The sequence below is a fragment of the Stegostoma tigrinum genome, chromosome 44 (genome assembly GCF_030684315.1).
Source record: "Stegostoma tigrinum isolate sSteTig4 chromosome 44, sSteTig4.hap1, whole genome shotgun sequence".
Classification (NCBI taxonomy): Eukaryota; Metazoa; Chordata; class Chondrichthyes; order Orectolobiformes; family Stegostomatidae; genus Stegostoma; species Stegostoma tigrinum.
Window position 1 is genome coordinate 4975638 of NC_081397.1, and position 21954 is coordinate 4997591.

The 21954-nt window shown below is 46.1% G+C and overlaps 1 protein-coding gene across 2 annotated transcripts; it reads right to left on the reverse strand.

Annotated features, from left to right (window-relative positions):
- Nucleotides 1–6020: 6020 nt before the first annotated feature.
- Nucleotides 6021–17197, reverse strand: LOC132207296 (histone H1-like). Of its 2 annotated transcripts, XM_059642495.1 has the most exons (3): nucleotides 16616–17197; nucleotides 14487–14697; nucleotides 6021–6139 (listed from the first exon to the last, which is right to left on the reverse strand). In XM_059642495.1, exons 1-2 carry the CDS (start codon nucleotides 17195–17197, stop codon nucleotides 14560–14562), a joined length of 720 nt encoding a protein of 239 aa, XP_059498478.1. In that variant the 3' UTR covers nucleotides 6021–6139; nucleotides 14487–14559. The 2 variants fall into 2 exon arrangements, 1 of the variants encoding a protein (XP_059498478.1); XR_009443424.1 differs by lacking the exons at nucleotides 6021–6139; nucleotides 16616–17197 and adding an exon at nucleotides 15525–15634 and having other exon boundaries at nucleotides 14585–14697.
- Nucleotides 17198–21954: the final 4757 nt, after the last annotated feature.

The following is a 21954-nucleotide window of genomic DNA, read 5'->3' on the forward strand; positions in this document are numbered from 1 at the left end:
GCAATCATTTGTTCTTGTTGCATAAGACTACCAGTTATCAAGCAAGTTGAGGTAATTTTGCTTACATATCTTGTCCTCATTATTTGCAAGGTATGATAATTATTCTTAATCGTCAGTGCAATTTCCTGTCTTTGTTCCTTTATTGGTTATTCCAGACAAGTAGTTCAATCCATAAACTCTTAGTACGTCTCTGAATTTTGTAGTGTTACAGGCGCTACTATTTACTCACAGTTTAAATAGGATAAATAAATTTGAGTATAACTGGACATTTCACGGTATCTTGATTTATTTCTGAGTTGATTTACGACATTATGTACATTTTGAAAGTGCACCTTTTCATTATCTGTTACTGATATACATGAACTGTGATGAATCAATTAATTAGAGAAGAGTGATCAATAAATAAAACAAAAATGCAGTAATAAAGTAATAAATATGGTCTGAGCGTAAACAGATGAATAATCATGTCAATAAAGATAATAAACTATTACTGTGAAATAAGACAAATTCCTAGTTATAAAATTAAAACTTCTGAACAGAACTAATTCCCATTTCAAGTGCTGCACATGTTGCTGACGTCAACGTTGAAACGTGACAGAAATATGCATTAAATCCACAAAACAAATGAGAGAAAACACAAAACCTTCTGACCGAGCATATGTTACCTCCCCAATTCCAGATGCAATTGCACCAAGAACATTACTGCATTTTTTGACAGATCTTTCTTGATTCAGTGAGCATCAGACTGAAATTTAACATGTAATCTGTATGCCTGTGTGACCAGAACTGTGTGCAATATTCCAAGTGTGGCCTAGTTAAATTTCTCGAAAGCTGTAGCATAACTTGACCTTCGTTATACTCAACGCCCTGTCCAATGAAGGTAAGCATGTCATATACCTTTTTTACGACCTTACCTGCCTGTACTGACACCTTCAGTGATCTGTGGGCCTGCACACCCAGATCTCTGTGCATATCAATATTTTTTTTTCTTGATTCATTCACGGGACGAGGGCGTCATTAGCCCATTTATGGCCCATATTTAATTACCCAGAGGGCAGTTAAGAGTCAACCACATTGCTGTGGGTTTGGAGTCACAAGTTGGCAAGACCAGGTGAGGATGGCAATTTCCTTCCCTAAGGGACATGAGTGAACCAGATGGGTTTTTCTGACAATCGGCAATGGATTCACTGTCATCATTAGATTGTTAATTCCAGATATTTATTGAATATAAATCCCAACATCTGTCGTGGTGATCTGAGTCCTTCAGTGCTGAACACCACTGACTGCAGCACTCCCTCAGTGAAGCATTCCCTCAGCCAGGAGTGCTGCAGTAGGGGTGCTGCGCGGAGGGAGTGCAGCACTGAGGGAATGCTGCACTAGCGGTGCTGCGCTGAGGGAGTGCTGCAGTTAGTGAGGTTCAGCACTGACGGACTCAGCACTGATGGCGGGGTCTCAGCATTCAGGGAATGCTGCACTGAGGGGTATCAGCACTGAAGGGAGTGCTGCACAGTGTGGGGTCAGCACTGACAATGGATCAGCACAGACGGATGTCAGCACAGATGGAGTGCTGCAGTGAGCGAGCGCTGCTCTGAGGTGCGGGTCAACATTGAGGGGATTCTACAGAAAGGGTGCTGCACTGAGGGGATGCTGGTCTCGAGGGGCTGGTGGAGTCAGCACTGTGGGGGTGGTCAACACTGAGGGAGGGCAGAACTGAGGGAGGGTCAGCACTGAGATGGGAGGGCTGAGCACTAAGGGAATGCTGCACTCAATGGGGTCAGAACTGGGGGCATGCTGCACAGATTGGAGTAGCACTCAGTGGTGGGTCAGCACTGAGGGAGTGCTGTACTGTAGTGGGTCAGCTTTGGGGAGGTCAGCACAGCGGGAGTGCTGCACTGAGGGAGTGCGGCAATGAAGGAAAGCCAATTTTCAGGGAGTGCCGCACTGTCACAGCATCAATAATAAGGGTGTGCTATGCTGTAGAAGGGTCAATAACAAAGGAATTCTGCGCTGTCAGTGGGTTATTATTAAGGGAGTGCTACAGTTTCAGAAAGTTAATGTTCATGGGGGGGGCAGCATAGCGTGAAGTGGCGATGGATAAGTGGTAAGTCAAGCTGCACTACTGAAGGGTCAGGACTGAGAGAAAGCTACTCTCTCAGAGGGTTAGTATTAAAGGACAGCTTCACTGTCAGGAGGTCAATCTACACAGTGCTCCAGCATTGAGGCTCAATATTAAGTGGCTGCTATAGTGTCAGAGGGTCAATGATGAGCCTGTGTAGAAGTGTTGCAGAGGAAGTACTGAGGGAGTGCTACATTGTCAGTGTCATCACTGAGTGAGATCCACACTGTCAGGAGGCCAATTTTTAAGGAGTGCTGCACTGTCAGAGGGTCATTACTGATGGGCTACTGCACTGTCAGAACCGTCAGTCATCACAGAGGACTGCACTGTCAGAGGGTGAATGTTAATGGTACGCTAGACAGAGTGGGGACAGCACTGAGGGAGTGCCACACTGAGGGGAGTCATTACTGAGGGAAACTGCCATCTCAGAGGGTCAACAGTTAGAGTGTGCCAGAGGGTCAGTGCTGAGGAATTACAGCACTGAGAGACGGTCAGCACTCCCTCAGTCCTGACTCTCCGACGGTTTAGCTACTCCCTCAGATTTGGTACTGCCTCAGAACTAACTATCTGGCAACAAGGTACCAACTCAGAACTGACCCTCTCTTTGTTTTGACAATTTAAACATGAGGGTCTTCCTTTGATCATGAGGACGTTCAGCACTTCCTCAGTACTACTGCTCCCTCAATTCTTATCCCATTACAATGAGACACTGCATTAGTATGGCCCTTTGACAAAGTAGCACAGCCTCAGAACTGACCCATTGATAATGAAGCTTTCCTCAGTACTGACCCTCAGAGTCTTGCTCTCACACAGCAATGACACTCCAATCCTGTGGCACTGTCTCAATTCTGACCCCTTTACAAGGAGGCAACAGCTCAGGATTGACCCTCTGACAATTATGCAGGCCCGCAGATCTGACTCTCTGACAGTGCTGGAAGACCTCAGTCCTGTCCCTCTCATGGTGAGGCACTTATTCAGGTCTGACCCTGTTACATTGATCTTCCTCATTGTTGACCCTGTTGTGATGCAGAATTCATTGACACTGACCAACTCCCAGTGTGGCATACCTTTAATAATGAAAGTCTCACAGTGCAGCATTCTCTCAGTATTGACCATCTGACAGTATTTCGGGGAGTGCTGCACTATCAGAGAGTATGGACTGAGGATGACCTGCACTGTCAGAGGGCAAATATTAATGGAGTGCTCGGGTCAATTTTAATGGAGTTGTGCAGTGTCACAAATTCAACATTAAGAGAGTGCTGTGCTGTGAGAGGGCCAATATGAAGTAAATGCTCCAGTCTCAGAGGGTCAATTTGATGGGAGCATATCTCTCTGACACTGTCTTATTGGAGGGTCAGTACTAACGTAGTGCTGCTCCGTCCGAGCGTTCGTATAAAGGGAGTGACGCACTATCAGATATTCAGGGAGTGGTGAAATGAGGGGGCGTCAGCTCTAAGTGAGTGAGCACTGATTGTGTGCTGCAGAGAGTGGGCTCAGCACTGAGGGAGTCCTGCACTGAGAGGCGGGGGGAGTCTGCACTGAGGGAAGACAGCAATGAGAAAGTGCTGCAGAGAGGATGGTTGCACTGAGCAGGTGCTGCAGTGAGGGGTTCAGCACTGATAGAAAGCTGTACTTTTAGGTGTTCAATATTAGTGTGTCCTGCACTGTGAAAGGGTCAATATGACGGCAGACTGCATTATCAGAGAGGCAATGATGAGTGTATGCTGCACTGCTGAAGGGTTGCATTTGAAGGGGTGTTCCATGGTCAGTGTCAATGGTAAGGGACACTCTCAGTGTTATTGCTGAGAGAATATCAGGATGTTGGAGGGTTAATACTGTGGCAGAGATACACTGTCAGAGAATCAATCATCAGAGAGTACGCACTGATGGAGGGTCAGTACTGAGGGAGTGCCTCATAATCAGAGGGTCGGTTGCCTGGCAGTGCTGGAAAAGCTCAGCAGGTCTGGCAGCATCTGTGGAGGCGAAAACATAATTAACGTTTCCTTCCTCAGAACTGTTCTGAGGAAGTTCCCCAGCCCAAAATGTTAGCTCTGTTTTTCTCTGCACAGATGCTGCTGGGCCCGCTGAGCTTTACCAGCAACTTTGTTTTTGTTACTGATTTACAGCATCCACAGTTCTTTTGGTTTTTTTTGTCTGACAGTGCTTGTTTGTTTGTGCACCAATCCCTCAATGTGGATTGAATGAACCGTCTCACGGGACAGAAACTCAGTTCATCAACCGCCACAAAATGGACCTCTCAAAGTCTGCCATATCCTTTGTAGTGATCGTCGCAGCAGCTGCACTCCCTCAGTGTGGTCCCTCTGATAGTACAGTGCTCCTTTAATATCGACCTTCTGAAAGCACAGCACGCTCTTAATATTGGCCCTGTGACAGTGCAGCACTCCCTCAATGATGACACTGTGACAACGCAGGATTCCCTCAGTACTGGCTCTGCACGCCCCTAAGATTGACCCTGTGACAGTGCACATTCCCTGAATATTGGTCATCCAAGAGAGTGGCAATTCCTCGATGGAGACACTCTGACAATGCAGTTTTCCCTCACTACTGATCTTCTGGCAGTGCAGCATTCTGTCATCACTGACTCCTTGATAGTGCAGCAACATGCTTCTCATTGATCCCACCGCCACACCCCTCCACCCGACAGTGCAGTGCAGCACTCCCTCTGTACTGGCTCAACATTAATATTGATCCCCTGACGGGCAGTTCCCTTTCATACTCACCCCCTCAAAGAGAAGCTTTCTCTCATCTTTAACCTTCTGACAATGCAGCACTCCCTTAATATTAACCCGCTACCAGTGTGGCACTCCGTTACAACTGAACTTCTGACAGTGCACAGCTCCAAAAAAAAATGCTCCTCTGAGTGTTGCACACACTCAATATTGGCCCTCCAACAGTGCAGCACTCCCTCAATATTGGACTTCTGACAGGACTGCGCTACTGATCCTTTGACAGTGCCCCGTCATATCAATCTTCTGACGTTATAGCACTCCTTCAGTACTAACGCTCTGTGGGTGCAGCATCTTCTCAGGACTGATTCTGTGATATTTCAGCATTCCCACATCACTAACCCTCTGACAGTGCAGCCCTCCCTTTATATCAACCCTCCAACAGTGCATTATTTCCTTAATATTGGACCTCTGATTGTGTGATACTCCCTCAGTGTCAAACTTGACAATGCAGCACTCCCTCAGAAATAGAGATAACAAAATGTGAGGCTGGATGAACACAGCAGGCCAAGCAGCATCTCAGGAGCACAAAAGCTGACGTTTCGGGCCTAGACCCTTCATCAGACAGGGGGGATGGCGTGGGGGTTCTGGAATAAATAGGGAGAGAGCACATCCTCTGAACTAAACCTCTGAAAATGGAGCACTCTCTCATTACAGACCCTGACAGTGCTACACTGCCTCAGTGCTCACTCACCACAAGTGCAGCACTCCATTAATAGTGACCCTCCGACAGCGTGGTCCTCCCCTAATATTGGTCCACTGACAGTGCGGCACTCCCTTCACACTGACCTGCTCACAGTGCAGCACTGCCCTAATATCAAGCCTGCAGCTCTATCAGGGTGAGCAAGTGCCCCATTTTCAGCATGTCAATTCTGAGGCAGTGCACAATGCCCTTTACCGTACGAGTCATCATCAATACATAGGTGTCAGATTCTGCGCTGTTGATACGGACGTAGTTATCAAACTGTACCTGTCAGTTCATGCTGTGTGATAGTGGGAGGGTTATTACCAAGCTGATCCTGTCAGTTTCTGCTATATGGATATGTGAAGTTAGTAATCAAAGTGAACCTGAGAGAATCTGTTTGTGAAAATTGGAGTGAAGTTATCACACTGCACCTCAGAATTTAAAAGAAAAACTGTTCATTTGAACACAGTTATAAAATTGGACCTGTGAAGTTACACTGTGAAACTGGAGTGTTATTAACAATCTGATCTTCTCTGTTGCTACGATGTGGATATGCAAGTGTAGTTATCATTCAGGTCCTGGTAGATTGATCTGTGAGCATAGATATTAATTTGTACATATCAGTTTTCATAATACGAATTTGAGAATGTTTTTAGCAAACTGTACATCAATATGCGAGCGTCAATCTGTTTTTGCCTGTTTCTACAGGGTGAATGATCGAGCAGAGGTAGCAACACACGCTTGTCAGTTTCTATTTGTCAATGTGGCTGAACTTTGGCAGCCAGTAACATTCTCTGTGAGGGTGCAATTTGTTATGTGGTAGCTGTTATTCGAATGATTTAATGCAGAATAGATTCAGCTCCTGAGTGTATATTTTGGATGAGTGTTCAGTCTCTCCATCGTCAAAAAAATGACGTAAACGCCAACAGGCTATGAATGCCAAAATGTGACATTATTGACTTGGTCATCGAGCTGGCTTGTTTTTGTTCACACGTTTTGCCACCATGCTAGGTGACATCATCAGTGGAGCCTCTGATGATGCAACATTATTCTCCTCTGCTTGGAATTTACACTGTCAGGCCTGTTATGCTGAGTACTGCCATTTCAGTTTTCATTTGTACGGGTTTATACATAGGGTCATACATGGGATCCAATTCTGTGTTTGTGTGGAGAACCATCTAGGAATTCCTGTACATGTTTGTTAGTCTTAGGCTGCTACGGTTTCTTTATCCAACAAAAACAAAAAGGTGCTGGAAAAGCTCAGCAGGTCTGTCAGCATCAGTGAAGGGAAAAACAGTTCGCCTTTCGGGTTCAGTGATCTGTCCTCGGAACCAGTTACGGCTGAGCTGCAGACTTTGCTTTTTGCTCCTGATTTACAGCATCCACAGTTCTTTGGTTTTATTTGGTTACTTTGTCCCAGTTCAACTGATGGCCTTCGTTGTCTGAATGTATCACATACTCAGACAATAAAGGCCATCAGGTCGATATGGGGACAAAGTAACCATGGTAGCCCAAGCCAAACACAGACACACACAGGAATTCCTAGAGGCATGGTTTTCCAACCAGTCTTCAATCAACAAGCATACAGAATCGGTCCCCATATACGAAAACTCAGATCAAAACCAGAAATGACAGTACTCACCATAATGGACCATAACAGTATAAATTCAACTCAAGAGTGGAATGACATTGACACATTGGAGGCTCCACTGATGATGCCACTGAGCACGGTGTTGTACTGTATGGAAAAGAAAAAGCAAGCCAGTTCAACAAGCAAGTCAACATTATCCACTACCCGAGCTGCAGATCTTTGCCAAAAACTTTAAATGCTGAAATTTGTTCAAACTGGGCAGGTGTGCATCGTGAATGTTGAAAAAAACAAACAAAACTTGTATTTCCTCAGTGTTGTTTGAACAAATCTCACTGGAAATTGACCTCAACGTGTGTCTGACTCAATCTGCTTTGTGACTGCGGAAAGGATGTTCTCTGCTCTGACAGCTGTAACATACCTTCTGTTTGTTAGATGCAGCTAGTCACACTTGGCTTTGTGCCAAGGGAATATTACTTTCTCTTAGTCACTCAAGTATTTGGCTGGAGGAAGACAGAAGAGAGCCCTCCTGTAAATCACCATCAGCCAACTTTGATAATATTTCATTGATCAATGCAATGTTCAGTTAATAATCATGGCAATATTTCATTTCAAGTCAGGAATCTGAACAGAATTAGGTGTTTGATGATACTCTTGCTCTGAGCTGCTTCTTTGTCTTGTGATTTTTCTTTTTGTTAATTCCATACCAATTGAGTGAAGTGCAGACACTAAGTGTCCAGATCCACGAATGGGATTACACAATGCGAGTGTGTCTGTGGATATGAGTTTTTGTTGATCTATTCATGTCTCACACCAGCTGAGCCTTTGTTAAATTACTTATGTATTCACACAGCAGAGACTGGCAGGGACCGATGAGATTCTGCCCTGTGTTTATTTGAGAAGTCAAACTGTACTTGACCGTTGTTTTCTTTCCCCTTTGTGAATATGAGAATGTCGTTGTCAGTTCTTACCTGATTGTGTGTGATGTGCGAATGTTTGTGTCAGTTTCTGCAAGGTGAGTATACTTATCCATCTGTGCCAGTTGTTTTCTGCTATCTGAATGTAGGAGAGTAGGCTTCAATCTTTGCTTCTCAGTTTCTGCTATGTCAACAGGTGAGCTTGGTTTTTCATCTTTACCTGCAAGTTCCGAGCTTTGAACGTGTGGGTACAATTGTTAACATAATTCTGAATGTTTCTGCTTGTAAAAATGCAACCATATTCATCCAATCGTACTTGTCATTTTCAAACAAGTGAATATGAAAATCAGACTGATATCTACATTGTCAGTTTCTGTTCTGTAATTGAGTGTGCTTTTCAGTGTTTAATTAGTTATTAATTTGTATTATTAATTTAAATGGTTAATTTATTTATTAATTATATTATTAATAATATAATTATTATTACTATGCAGTTACTAATTTGTACCAATTTTTCTTGGTTTACAATGTCACGAGAGAGCTGATCTGTACCTGTCAGTTTCTGCTGAGAGTTTATTTATCAAATTGTTCCTGTCAGTTTCTGCTCTGTCAATCTGAGAGTGCAGTTATTAATCTATACCTGTCAGTTTCTGCAAGGTGAATGAGGGAGTTCTGTTATGAACATACACCATCAGATTCTGCTCAGAGAAGTGAGAGCAGTTATGCTGCCACCATCAACTTTGCTCTGTAAATCTGATTGCAGTTATTCATCTGCACTTGTCAGTTTCACGTTTGGGCATGTGAGTAATGTGTTCTCTCCCCAATTGTTTCTTTTCCTTGAATATCAGTTTAGTTATCATCCTGTCCTTGGGGAGGCCAGGGAACTTGGGGAAATAAATATGGATGTCTTGAAAATAGTCTGCATGACATGAACAGGAGTTGTTAGAGGCAGCAAGAGTAAAAACACAAAGCGGCTGAAACGACAGGACCCAAACAAGTTTTTGTAGATTTTCAGGATATCAGGATTTTGTGGGAAGCTGTGTTGATAATTTGAACAAATGACATTGTTTTCTTGCTTTCTTGTAATATTTTGAGGGAAGGATCATCCCATCCCTGTCACATATTGCAATACAAATGTGTGACTATGGTCATCAAATGTGTACACTCAGTTTCTGTTATGTGAATGTGACAGTGCAGTTATAAATCTCAGTTTCTGCAGTGATAATGAGAGTGTAATTATCAGTCTGTCAGTTTCTGCTATATCCATATGGGTTTAGTTATTATCAGTACATGTTAGTTTCTGTCATATTAATGTGACAGTGTCACCAGCCTGCCCCTGACAGTTACTGTACTGAAGGTGCGTGACTGTAGTTACCAAGCTGTAGCTCTCCATTACTGCCATGTGAATGAGGGTAGTTGTGCACCTACACCTTGGCTTTCTAATGATCAATGTGTGAGTGTCGTTGTCATTTATATACCTGTTTGGATTTGCTTGTCAATCTGAGTTTAGTTATCGATCTGTACTTGTCAGATTCTGCTGAGAAAATGTATGATTAGTTATCAAACTGTACCTGTCAGTGTAAACAATGTGAAATCGGGAGTTTTATTATTAATCTGTTCCTGTCAGTTTTTGCTGTGTGGATATGATAGACGTGTTATCAAAAGTTCAGTCAGTAACTACCATGTGAGCATCGGAGTCTATTTACCGGTCAGTCCCTGTCCGTTTCAGCTCTGAATCCGAGTGTGCAGTTATTAGTCTGCAACTGGTAGTCTCTGCTACATGACTATTTCAGGACATTCATCAAACTTTCCCTATCAGGGAGTGAGGGTGCTGTGAATGTGCTTAGCAATTTGGACTTGCCAGTTACGGTATAGAAATGTAAATAACAATTTCTCCTTGTCAGTTTCTGCTGTATGTGTTAATGAGTGGAGTTAGAAATCTGTACACATGTTTGTACCACACAAATACAGGTACAGATGTGACTCTTTCTCTGTATGTTTCTGCTACGTGAATACCTAAGCATGGTTATCAATCGGTACTTGCCAGCTGCTGCTTTGTGAATCTGTGAATTTAGTTGTCAGTCCATGCCTGTCAGTTTCTGCTTTAAGAATGTATGAGTGCAGTTATCGCTCCATGTATTTGTTTTGAGCAATGGATTGTGTAGAAGCAAAAGGTTTTGTAACTCCAACAGTGCAGAGTCTAACTGGGAGAAGTTATCAAGGGCTGTTCATAACATCAGATTTTCTGACTGCATAGTAACATAATTCTGTGAATAATGCTGTGGAATAGACAGATGTGGCATTCCTTTCTTCGAGTCTAAAGGAAAAAGGGCAATGAACAAATCAACTGTATTCAGCTGAATGACCACAATGTTCCTTCTACAGGGAAGGGTATTGGCTAATTCACTTCATTATTCTCATGAATATTACATAACCCTGCTCTGTGGCGTGACGGTGCACGGCAGCAGCAATACTCTTATGATGTGCTGTTGTGGGGATGAAGAAAGCAAAAGGACTTGTATTTTCTGTCTTACAGTGGAGAAGATTTAAACTTATTGAACATGGTCAAACTCTTTGCCAAAAATAATTGACAAATACAAGATTTAGTTACGTGGATCATTCTTGGTGGCTTTAAATGGTGATTACATCATTAATGTGAAGAAACAGCATTCTGTTTTCTGGCTTTTTTTTTGTAATTTCATTTGGAGGGGCAAGTGACACAAAACTGTTTAACCTAGTCGCCAAATTCACTTCCATGCTTCCCCACCGACGCCACCCTGCCCCCGATCCAAAAAGAAGTTTTGCAAGCCAGATGGAAAATATGGTTTCTGTTCCTGAAGGTGAACATGTTGAGGATCACATTGTAATGAAGTTGGGGTTGGCAAATCGTATACTGCCATGGCACACTTATTGAAATGGAATGCTAGCTGAATGGGATCAGAATTGTCAGGTGCTTGTTTTGGTCTACAATCAACCTGATGGGCTGAAAGGTCTTTTTTCTGTCCTGTAGACTCCTCCTCCGCTTATATAAAAAAGCCGTAAACATTTTGTATGTATCCACTTGTTACCTGTAGTGTGTATGGGTATATATTGTTGTTAGTCTTTGTATGTTATGTGTTCATACAGACAGCATATTTGGGACTCAATGTGAATCAGTCAGCAGCTTTGTGTGTGTGTCTGCATGTGCTCAGTAGTGATTTGCTACTTGCCAGTAACACTACTTGTCACATGTGGTTGTTGAAACTATGTAACATGATGTCTTTCTTTGAGGGGGTAACAAGGTGTAGAGCTCGATGAACAAAGCAGGTCAGGCAGCAGAGGAACAGGAAAGCTGACATTTTGGGACTGTTAGAAATGGGTGAAGAGAAAGGGACTCTGCAATAAATAGAGAGAAGTGAGGAGATGATAATGAAAGGTGGATAAGTACCAGATAGGTGGAGAGAAGATGGACAGGTCAAGGAGGCAGGGCTGGAGCCAGTAAAGGTAAGTGTAGGGAGGGAGTTTGGATGTGGATTGGTCAGTTGAGGGAAGATGGAGTGGTCAGGGAGGTAGGGATAACACGAGTAGGCCAGAAGTGCAGGTTTGGGTTGGTCAGTGAAGTGGAAGGAGCAGATTGGTCAGAGAAAAGATGTACAGGTCATGGAGGCAGGGACCTACTGGACGGGTTTGGGGTGGAGAGATTTTGAAGCTCACATTGAGAACATTGGGTTGCAGGGCTCTCAAGCGCAATATGAGGTGCTGTTTGTGCAGCCTTCTGGTGCAACATTGTGGCAGTAGAGGTAGCGTGGGATGGATATGTTGTCCAAGGAGTGGGAGGGGGTACTGAAGTGGTTCGCAACTGGGAGTTGCATTTATTTGTCAAGATCAGAGCGTAGGTGTTCAACAAAGCAGTCTCCAAGCCACCGCTTGGTTTGCCCGATGTCGAGGGGGGCACATCGGGAACAGCGGATACAATGCACCCCATTACCGGACATGTAGATGAACATCTGTTTAATGTGGAAGGTTTTCATGGGGCTTGGGATGGGGATAAGGGGAGAGATGTTGGGGCAAGTGTTGCACTTCCTGCTGATGCAGTGAAAAGTGCCAGGGTGGTGGGGCTAGTGGGAGTGTGGAGTGGACAAGGGAGTCAGAGAGAACAGTACCTCTGGGAGGCAGATAAGGGTCGGGAGGGGAAAAAAGTGTCCGTGGGAGTGGAGTGAGATTGAAGGTGGCAGAAGTGGTGGAGGTTCATGCCTTGAGTGCAGAGTTTGATGGAGTGATACTTGATGATAAGAGGATATTGTCTTTGTCTTTGAGAGATAATGGGAACTGCAGATGCTGGAGAATCCAAGATAAAAGTGTGAAGCTGGAAGAACACAGCAGGCCAAGCAGCATCTCAGGAGCACAAAAGCTGACGTTTTGGGCCGAGACCCTTCAGACAGGAATGTGGAATAAATAGGGAGCAAGGGGGAGGCAGACCAAAGATGGAGAGAAAAGATGATAGGTGGAGAGGAGAGTATAGGTGGGGAGGTAGGGAGGGGATAGGTCAGTCCAGGGAAGACGGACAGGTCAAGGAGATGGGATGAGGTTAGTAGATAGGAAATGGAGGTGCGGCTTGAGGAGGGGGTAAGGGATGGGTGAGAGGAAGAACAGGTTAGGGAGGCAGAGATAGGGTGGGCTGGTTTGGGGAGGCAGTGGGCGAAGGGGAAGACCTGGGCTGCTTTATGGATGCGGTGGGAGAAGGGGAGATTTTTAAGCTGGTGAAGTCCACATTGGGAACCCTGCATCCCAATGGTGTCAAGAGGAATAGGAGTTGCTGTTCCTGCAACCCTCAGGTGGCATCATTCTGGCACTGCATGAGGCCCATGATGGACATGTCATCTAAAGAATGGGAGGGGGAGTTAAAATGGTTCATGGCTAGGAGGTGCAGTTGTTTGTTGCGAACTGAGCAGAGGTGTTCTGCAAAGCAGTCCCCAAGCCTCCGCTTGGTTTCCCCAATGTACAGGAAGCTACACTGGGTACAATGCATACAGTATACCACATTGGCAGATGTGCAGGTGAACATCTGCTTAATATGGAAGGTCATCTTGGGGCCTGGGATCGGGGTGAGGGAGGTGTGTGGGCAAGTGTGGCACTTCCTGCGGTTGCAGGGCAAGGTGCCAGGTGTGGTGGGGTTGGAGGGGAGTGTGGAGCGAACAAGGGAGTCATGGAGACAATGGTCTCTCCGGAAGGCAGAGAAGGGTGGGGATGGAGAAAGGTCTTGGGTGGTGGGGTCGGATTGTAGGTGGTGGAAGTGTTGGAGGATGATACGTTGTGTCCGGAGCTAGGAGGGTGGTGTGAGACAACGAGGGGGATCCTCTTGAGGCGGTTGTGGTGGGGGCAGGGTGTGAGGGATGTGTTGCAGGAAATGGAGGAGACGCGGTCAAGGGCATTCTCAACCACTGTGGGGGAAGTTTCGGTCCTTGAAGAACTTGGACATCTGGGACGTGCGGGAGTGGAATGCCTTATCCTGGGAGCAGATGCAGCAGAGGCAGAGGAAATGGGAGTAGGGGATGAAATTTTTGCAGGAGGGTGGGTGGGAGGAGGTGTGTTCTAGGTAGCTGTAGGAGTCGGTGGGCTTGAAATGAACATCAGTTTCTCGCTGGTTACCTGAGGGGTCCAGGAAGGTGAGGGATGTGTTGGAGATGGCCCAGGTGAACTTGAGGTTCGGGGTGGAAGGTGTTAGTAGAGTGGATGAACTGTTTGAGCTCCGTGTGGGAGCAGAAGGCAGCATCGATGCAGTCAGTCATCGATATAATGGTGGAAGTGGGGTGGCGCCAGTGTAGCTGTAAAAGATAGGCTGGTCCATGTATCCTACAAAGAGACAGGAATAGCTTGGGTCCATGCGGGTACCCATGGTCACCCACTTTGACTGTAGGGAGTTGGGGGGGGGGGGGTTGAAGGAGAAGATGTGGGTGGTGTCACAGACATCGGTGGGAGTTCCTGGCCTTGGGGAGTGGGGTGGGTGGGTGTAGAAAAGGGAGTTGAGATAATTGGAGATAAGTTTGATGGGGCAGGGTCATGCAGAGGCAATGGGTCAACAGGGGCAGTCGGGTTTGTGGATTTTGGGAATGAGGCAGAAACAGTTAACATGGCGTTGGGGAAAGATGAGGCTGAAGGCTGTTGGCAGGAGGTTACCTGAGGGGTTGAGGTTGTGGATGGTCTGGGAGATGATGTTTTGGTGATCAGGGCAGGGTCATGATCAAGGGGGTGGTAGGAGGAGTCTCTCTCTGTCCAGTTTGAGGCAAAGTACATTTCCTAAATGTAAACTGGATACAGTTCCTGTTTGAGTACTTTCAACAAAGAGTCACCCGTTAACATTTCAAAGATGTGAATGTTGATGGACTATGAATGATGTTAATTGGAACTAGCGGGATGTCAATTGGCAATTGAAACATTACAAAGAGAAACTTGCCTTTTCTCAGTTGGGATTGGGTGGTTGTTTCCTTGGTCAAGTCTCTGGAAATTGACCTCAATGTAAGTCTGATTCAATCCGCTCTGACTATGGGAAAGATATTCTCCATTTTGATCACAGGAACGTGCCTGCTGTTAGTTGGAAGCAACTGCACACACTCGGCTTTGTACCGAGGAAATATTGCATCAACTGGTTTCTTCAAGTATTTTGCCTGGAGGAAGACAGAAGAGATATCTCTCGTAAATCAACATCAGCCAACTTTGACAATATCAAACAGATTAACATATTCAGGTACCAGTTATTAGGATGTTTCTTTTCTTGAACTTCACCTCTCAAAGCAGCAGAACTCCAAAAGCTTGTGATTTAAAATAAACCTGTTGGACCACAACATTGTGTCATGAGAGTTGTGTCTGTTCTTTAAAAGGCATCAATTTAAACACAAGTCTGATTCAATTCTTACATCGAGCTGCTCCTTGGCTGAGGATTGTGTTTTTAAATATGTAATTCGATACCAAGTGAGTGAGATTCAGAAACTGAGCAATAATTGCACAGCTCCATCTACGGTGCTACCTGAAGATGCTACACTGTTGTCACAGCTCATGTTACCAGATCCCAACACACTGACTGTTGAAAGAACAACAGCCGCTATTCCAAATATTTTTCCCGAGACGTATGATCTGTTAACTCCAATCTGCGTCCTTTACAGGTCTTCCACTCCACGTCCCACCGCCCAAACCCCGCTCCCGGCAACTCGCAACGAACAGCGTGAAACAGCAGCCAAACAGTGAATTTGCAGTGTTTAGAAGTCTAAAAGCGACAAGACTGACCCCCAGCAGCTTCTTGCCGCTGTGTCTCCCTCAGCAGGCCCACACACAGCCCGAGAAAGGCCTCTCTCTCCCCGCCCCCAGGCCGCTCTCTCTCCAAGTTCCGGGACCAGTTCCTGCCCCGCTCGGCCTCTTACCAACAGCCCCCGGTTCTCCCTGAACTGAGCCCGAATCAATGCCGGTCTCGGAGCCCCCCTCTGTGTCCCGGACTCACATCTCGATGCGCGGCCGGAAGGAGCCTACTGCTCCCTCGCTTCCGTGGGCGCTGGTCTCTCCATTGCGGCCTGTTTCAAACAAACCTCTTCCACTCACTGAGTAAATGCCCCTCAATGACAGCGCAGGGGGAGGGCCTCACGCATGCGCTCCCATGGTCATCAAAAAGCAACATTGGGGGCCGGGCCAGCCTCACGCATGCGCTGTTAGCCCCATTTTTTTAAAACAGAGTTTGCAGGCAGCGCGGACCGGACACGGGATCATTGCCTGATCTGTATGTACCATTCAGGAGGGAAGCGCGGGGTTTAATACAGCCCAGGCAAACTGATCAACCGGCTGGGTAACCGTGGTTAATCAATCTTATCAAACCCGCCAATTTAAACAACTTCAAAGCGATTAATTACAGAATCCCTTTTTTTTTCGGGGCATGTTTAATTTGTAATTGCAGTTGCTGCCTGAAATGTATTTCGCAGGCAAATGGAAGGAATAACCGTTAAAACATCGCCAGAGATCGTAGCATCAAAGTTAGATAAAATATCATTCCTGGAAGGGTTATACTGCAATGTGCGACATTAGTGCCTGGGCAGAATTACAATCCGTGGGAGGAAATAACCAGATGCAGTTCCAGTGACCCTCCCGACATGATACCATCCTCATTTTCAGTCTCCGCTCTAGGAAATGTGATATTTGAGTTACTAGAATCAATTCAAATTTATGCTCTGTCTGCACTCGGAACCGGGACAGGGATAATTTGACTTATAGACGGAGCTGCAGATGCTGGACAATGTGACATAAGGTGTAGAGTTGGATGGACAGAGCGAGCCGAGCAGCATCAGAGGAGCAGGAAGAAGGATCTAGGTCCGAAACGTCAGCTTTCCTGCTCCTCTGATGCTGCTTGACCTGTTATGTCCAGCCAGCTCTCCACCTTGTTCTCTCAGGGATCATTTGATCCGGGCTCAGCTCTTTCCTGGAGAGATGTGGGTGGCTCTGAGAAGAGCCTTTGGGTTCAGGTGGTGACACATTACAACGACTGCTTCATTTCTTTGCTGCTTTCTTGGTCACTTTCGCTTTGGCCTTCGCCTTCGTTCTCACCGATTTCGGGGCCGGTTTTGCGGCCTTGGGGCTCTTGGTCTTTTTCACCTTCTTCACGGGAGTCTTTTTCTGAGGCGCTGCTTTCTTCGCCGCTTTCTTTGGCGTTGCTGCCTTCTTGGCGGCCGCTTTCTTTCCTGTTGCTTTCTTGGCTGGGGATTTCTTCGCTGCCACCTTCTTGGCCGTTGTTTTCTTCACAGCTGCTTTCTTGGCGGCTGCTGCGGGTCTCGCCTTCTTTCCCACTTTTGCCTTGACCTGATTCTTTGGGAGTTTGAAGGAGCCGGAGACGCCCTGGCCCTTCACCAGAACCAGGGAGCCTTTCGCCAGGCACCTCTTGGTAGCCATCCTGATCTGTGCATTCTGCTTCTCCACATTGACCCCGCTTCTCTGCAGCGCCTTCTTTATAGCGGCCAGAGACGTCCCCTTCCGATCGCTGTTCTCCCCGACAATCTTCACAATCCGCTCGCCCAGCCCGGGACCGGCTGGTTTTTTCCTGGGGGCCGCCGCCTTCTTCTTCTTGGGAGCCTTGGGTTTGGTGCTGGCGGAGGCTGGAGGAGCCGTTTCGGCAGCTGCACTGTCGCTCATGTCGGGAACTCTGCGCTGAATCTCTCTCTGTCAGACTGAACTGGGTCAGCAATGAAGCTGCTGGTGGCGGCACTGAGCAACTTCAAGGCAGCGAGCGGACGGCGCGGAGACAACCTGCCCTCAGCTCCCTGCTCCTGCTGCCTCTCTGTGTTTCTCTCTCGGCAGAAACTCTCCAATTCCTCTGCAATTCCGCATCTCCAGAGAGCCAGGTTCGATCGTTCCTGACCATGACACGGGAAGGTTTGCGGCCAAAAAGTTTTCACTCGAATTGACGGCTCCGTTGTCGAGTTACACGCATTTTGCTGTTGCACTGATCGCGCTCTCTGAGCTGAGCGCTGGCATTATCCTCACTTTTGGACTGAAATCTTGAAATCAACAAATACACAGCTTTGAATTCTAGCTTTCGGGTTTAGTGGGGGAGCAGGTGGACAAATGGAATTGAAAATATTTTCGATCTGCACAAGAGAGATTCGGAAATATCATGATATGAGCGGACAGACAAACACAGTGACGTTAGACTAACCCGCCCGCCCGTCTCCCACAGTCTCTCTGATTCAATATTCACATTCACACAGTCACAGGCCAGAAATATGGCCAGATGTAAATGTGGAAGGATATAATTTGTTTTCCTTTCAGCTTTTGCTCGGATATCAGGGAGTTGTTGGAGATTTTCCCCTCAGTAACTCTTAAACTCTCTGAGGCCGGTTTGCCGGAGATTCGCTCTTCTCCACATTCAGCTGCAAAAGCCAATCATCTGGTTTGAAGTTATATTGATCACCCAGATCAGTTTTTATTTAATTTTCATTCCGGTGACAATACTCAACATCGGTTCTGGGAGTAATCAGACATAGAAACACATATAATGGCAACTTGGCCTGACCAATCGGCCCTTCAAACCACTCCTCCAACTCATGAAAATGGCAGGTCATCTAACTCAATAGCCTGTGTCCGTTCTTCTCTCATGTGGAGTCGTTCAGCAAGGATGCATAACCTTCAGTCCAACCATAACATGCCGAATATAATGCCAAACTGAATTAGTTCCACCTGCCTGTCCCTTACCTGTTTCCTTTCAAACCTGTCATATTTACCTACTTATCCAAACGCCGTTTCAAGGCTGTATTTGTAGGCACATGGGCCGTTTCCTCAGGAAGTTCATTCCACTTGCAGCCGGCTCTGTGACAATAAAACCCTCGTGTCTTTTGTTTTAATGTCTCTCCTGTCACTGTAAAAATGTTCACGCCGCTCCTCAATTACCCCCATCCCAGGCAAAAGACAGCTGCCACTAACTCCGTCTCACCCCCTCATTATTTTATGAACTTCTATAAGCTGACTTTCAACATGCTACACTCGAGTGAAAAATAAACTCCCAGCCTTTCCATCCTCCCTTTATAACTCGAAAACTACATACTCGGCAATTACTGATGAGCCTCTTTTGAACCGTCTCCACCTTAACACTGTCCTTCCTCTAACTGGCCCAGTGGCCTCACCCAATGCCCTGTGTAACGTCAATGTGATTGTCACCTCCTAAACTCAAAGGACTCAGCAGTGAAGGAAAGCGTGCCAAACACCTTCTTCGCCTTCCTGTTGAGGTGTGATGCAGACTGAAAAGAATTCTCGGCCCTTCTGTTCTGCAACACTACCCATTAATTGTACAAGGCCTACACTTGTATGTTGCACCAAAATGCAAAACCTCACAGTTATCCAGTTGAGCGCCATTTTGCAGCCCAACCGATTGGATCAGGATCCCTTTGCAATCTCAGAAAACCTTCTCCACTCACTGTGCTACTAACTTTGCCAGCATTCACAAACGTGCTTACCATGCCTTCTATATTCTGATTCCAATCATTTTTATAAATGGCAAACAAAAACAGAGCCAGTACCAATCCCTGTGGAAACCACTGGTGACAGGCCCCCAGGGTTAAAAACAAACAGCCCTCCACCTCACTCTCTCTCTATTGCCATTAAGCCAATTATAACTAGATTCCCTTTAGTCACAATTGCTACACCCTATAACATTTTGAAATCATATATACTGTGTTGGATGTAGCTGATTTCTGCAGTTGAGAATTCCAGAGGCATACCGTTCTCTGTATGAAGAAATCTCTCACTTTCTCAGCCCTAAATGCCCTATCCCATCTCTGAAAAATGTCATTCACACCTTCAGGAATATTTTTCCAGCATTTACATTGTTTATGTCTGCCAGTTTCTTACAGATTTCGAGAAAATCCCTCATTATTCAGAATCTAAGTATGTAAGTTCACAAACAATTCAATCTCTCCTTCCATCCCAGCAATCTGCCCACTAATGCTACCTTTATAGTAACACCATCCTTCCACAGATAAGGAGGCCACACCTGCTGTCAGTATTCTCGATGTTGTCTCACAGATGCTCTGTTAAATTGTTCCAATTTCTACTTTTCTCCTGTACTCTAATTCTCTCTCCATGAAGGAAAACATACCTGTTGCCTTTCTCACTGCCTTCTACACCGACATGCTTAATTTCAGTGATTGATTTGTGAGGGCACCCTGGTCTCATTGCAAATTCCACTGTGTTCATTTATCGACGTCCAGAAAATAAAGTGCCTTCCTTTTATTTTGCAACCAATGTGTATAACCTTACATTTATGCACATTACACAGTGCCTTCCTGGGTGAAATTGAGGACACAGTAATGAGAAGGGGAGTTGAACTGGTCGCGACTGGGAGGTGCAGTTGTTTACTGCGAGCGTAGATGTTCTGCAAAGCAGTTCCCAAGCCTTCGCTTGGTTTCCCCAATGTACAGAAAGCCACACCGTGTACAGCGGATGCAGTACACCACATTGGCGGACATGCAGGTGAACATCTGCTTGATGTGAAAAGTCAACTTGGGGCCTGGGATGGGAGTGAAGGAAGAGGTGTGGGGGCAAGTGTAGCTTGTGTAGCAAGTGTAGCAAGTGCAACCACTTCCTGTGGTTGCAGGGCGTGGTGGGATTGGACAAGCAAGTCATGGAGAGAGTGGTCTCTCCAGAAGGCATGCAAGGGTAGGGTGGGAAAAATGTCTTTGGTGGCTGAGTCGGATTGTAGATGGCAGAAGTGTCGCATTGTATTGGAGGTTGGTGGGGTGGTAATGAACATAGAACAATACAGCGTAGAACAGGCCCTTCGGCCCTCAATATTGCTCCGAACTGCAAACTGATCTAAACCCCTCCCCCTACACTATCCCATCATTATTCATATGCTTATTCAAGGACTGTTTAAATGCCCCTAATGTGGCTGAGTTAACTACATTGACAGGCAGGGTGTTCCACGCCCTTACCACTCTGAGTAAAGAGACTACCTCTGGCATCTGTCTTAAATCTATCACTCTTCAATTTGTAGCTATGCCCCCTTGTACAAACTGAAGTCATCATCCTCGGAAAAAGACTCTCACTATCTAATCCACTGATCATCTTGTATGTCCGTATTAAATCACCTCTTAGCCTCCTTCTCTCCAATGAGAACTGACCCAAGTCCCTCAGCCTTTCTTCATAGGGCCTGCGCTCCAGACCAGGCATCATCCTGGTAAATCTCCTTTTCACCTTTTCCAATGCTTCCACATCCTTCCTGTAATGGGGAGGGGGGACCAGAACTGCATGCAATATTCCAAATGAGGCCGCACGAGCGTTTTGTAAAATTACATCATGTCATCACAGCTCCGGAACTCAATCCCTCTACCAATAAAACCTATCACACCATAAGCTTTCTTAACAGCACTATCAACCTGGGTGGCAACTTGCATGGATCTATGTACACGGACAACATGATCCAAAGCACATCCGCACTACCAAGAATCTTTCCATTGATCCAGTATTCTACCTTCCTGTTATTCCTCCCAAAGTGAATCACCTCACATTTATCCATATTAAACTCCATTTGCCAACTTTTGGCCCAATTCTGCAGTTTATCCAAGTGGAGGTGGTCGCCTGAGATGGAGACAGAAAGGTCCAGGAAGGTAAGGGATGTGTTGGAGATGGTCCAGGTGAACTTGACGTTGGGATGGAAGATGTTGGTGAAATGGATGGACTGTTTGAGCTCCTCTTGGGAGCATGAGGCAGCGCCGATACATTCATCAATGTGACGGAAGAAGAGGTGGGGTTTGAGGCCAGTGTCGGTGCGGAAGAGGGACTGTTCCACATAAGCCACAAAGAGGCAGGCATAGCTTGGGCCCATTCCTCAGACGACATGACCATCCTGGGCATCTTGCAGTGCCATAATGATGCCACCGGTAGGTTGCATGAACATCAATTCATATTCCGCTGCGGAACCCTGCAGTCCAATAGCATCAATGTGGATTTGACCAGCTTCAAAATCTCCGCTCCCACCACTGCATCTAAAAACAAGCCCAGCTCGTACCAGCCTGCCTAACCTGTTCTTCCTCTCACCTATCCCCTCCTCCCACCTCAAGCTGCACCTCCGTTTCGGACCTGCTAACCTCGTCCCGCCCACTTGACCTGTCCGTCCTCCCCGGACTGACCTATCCCTTCCCTACCTCCCAACCCATACTCTCCTCTGCACCTATCTTCTCCTCTGTCCACCTACGGTCCGCCTCCCCCTCTCTCCGTATTTATTTCAAAATCCTCTCCCCCTCCCCTTTTCTGTTGAAGCGCCTCGGCCCGAAACGCCATCTTTTTGTGTTCGTAAGATGCTGCTTGTCAGCTGTGCCCATTCAGCCCCACACTTTGTTATCATAAGATTAGGCGTGATGTTTTGAATTAGGGAGCACATCTAACGGGCCGAATGG

Coding starts and splice junctions, on each gene's coding strand:
- LOC132207296 (XM_059642495.1), bottom strand. CDS start 17,197: ATGAGCGACAGTGCAGCTGCCGAAACGGCTCCTCCAGCCTCCGCCAGC. Junction 14,698..16,615: donor CAAAACCGGCCCCGAAATCG/GTGAGAACGAAG, acceptor GTCTTCCTCCAG/GCAAAATACTTGAAGAAACC.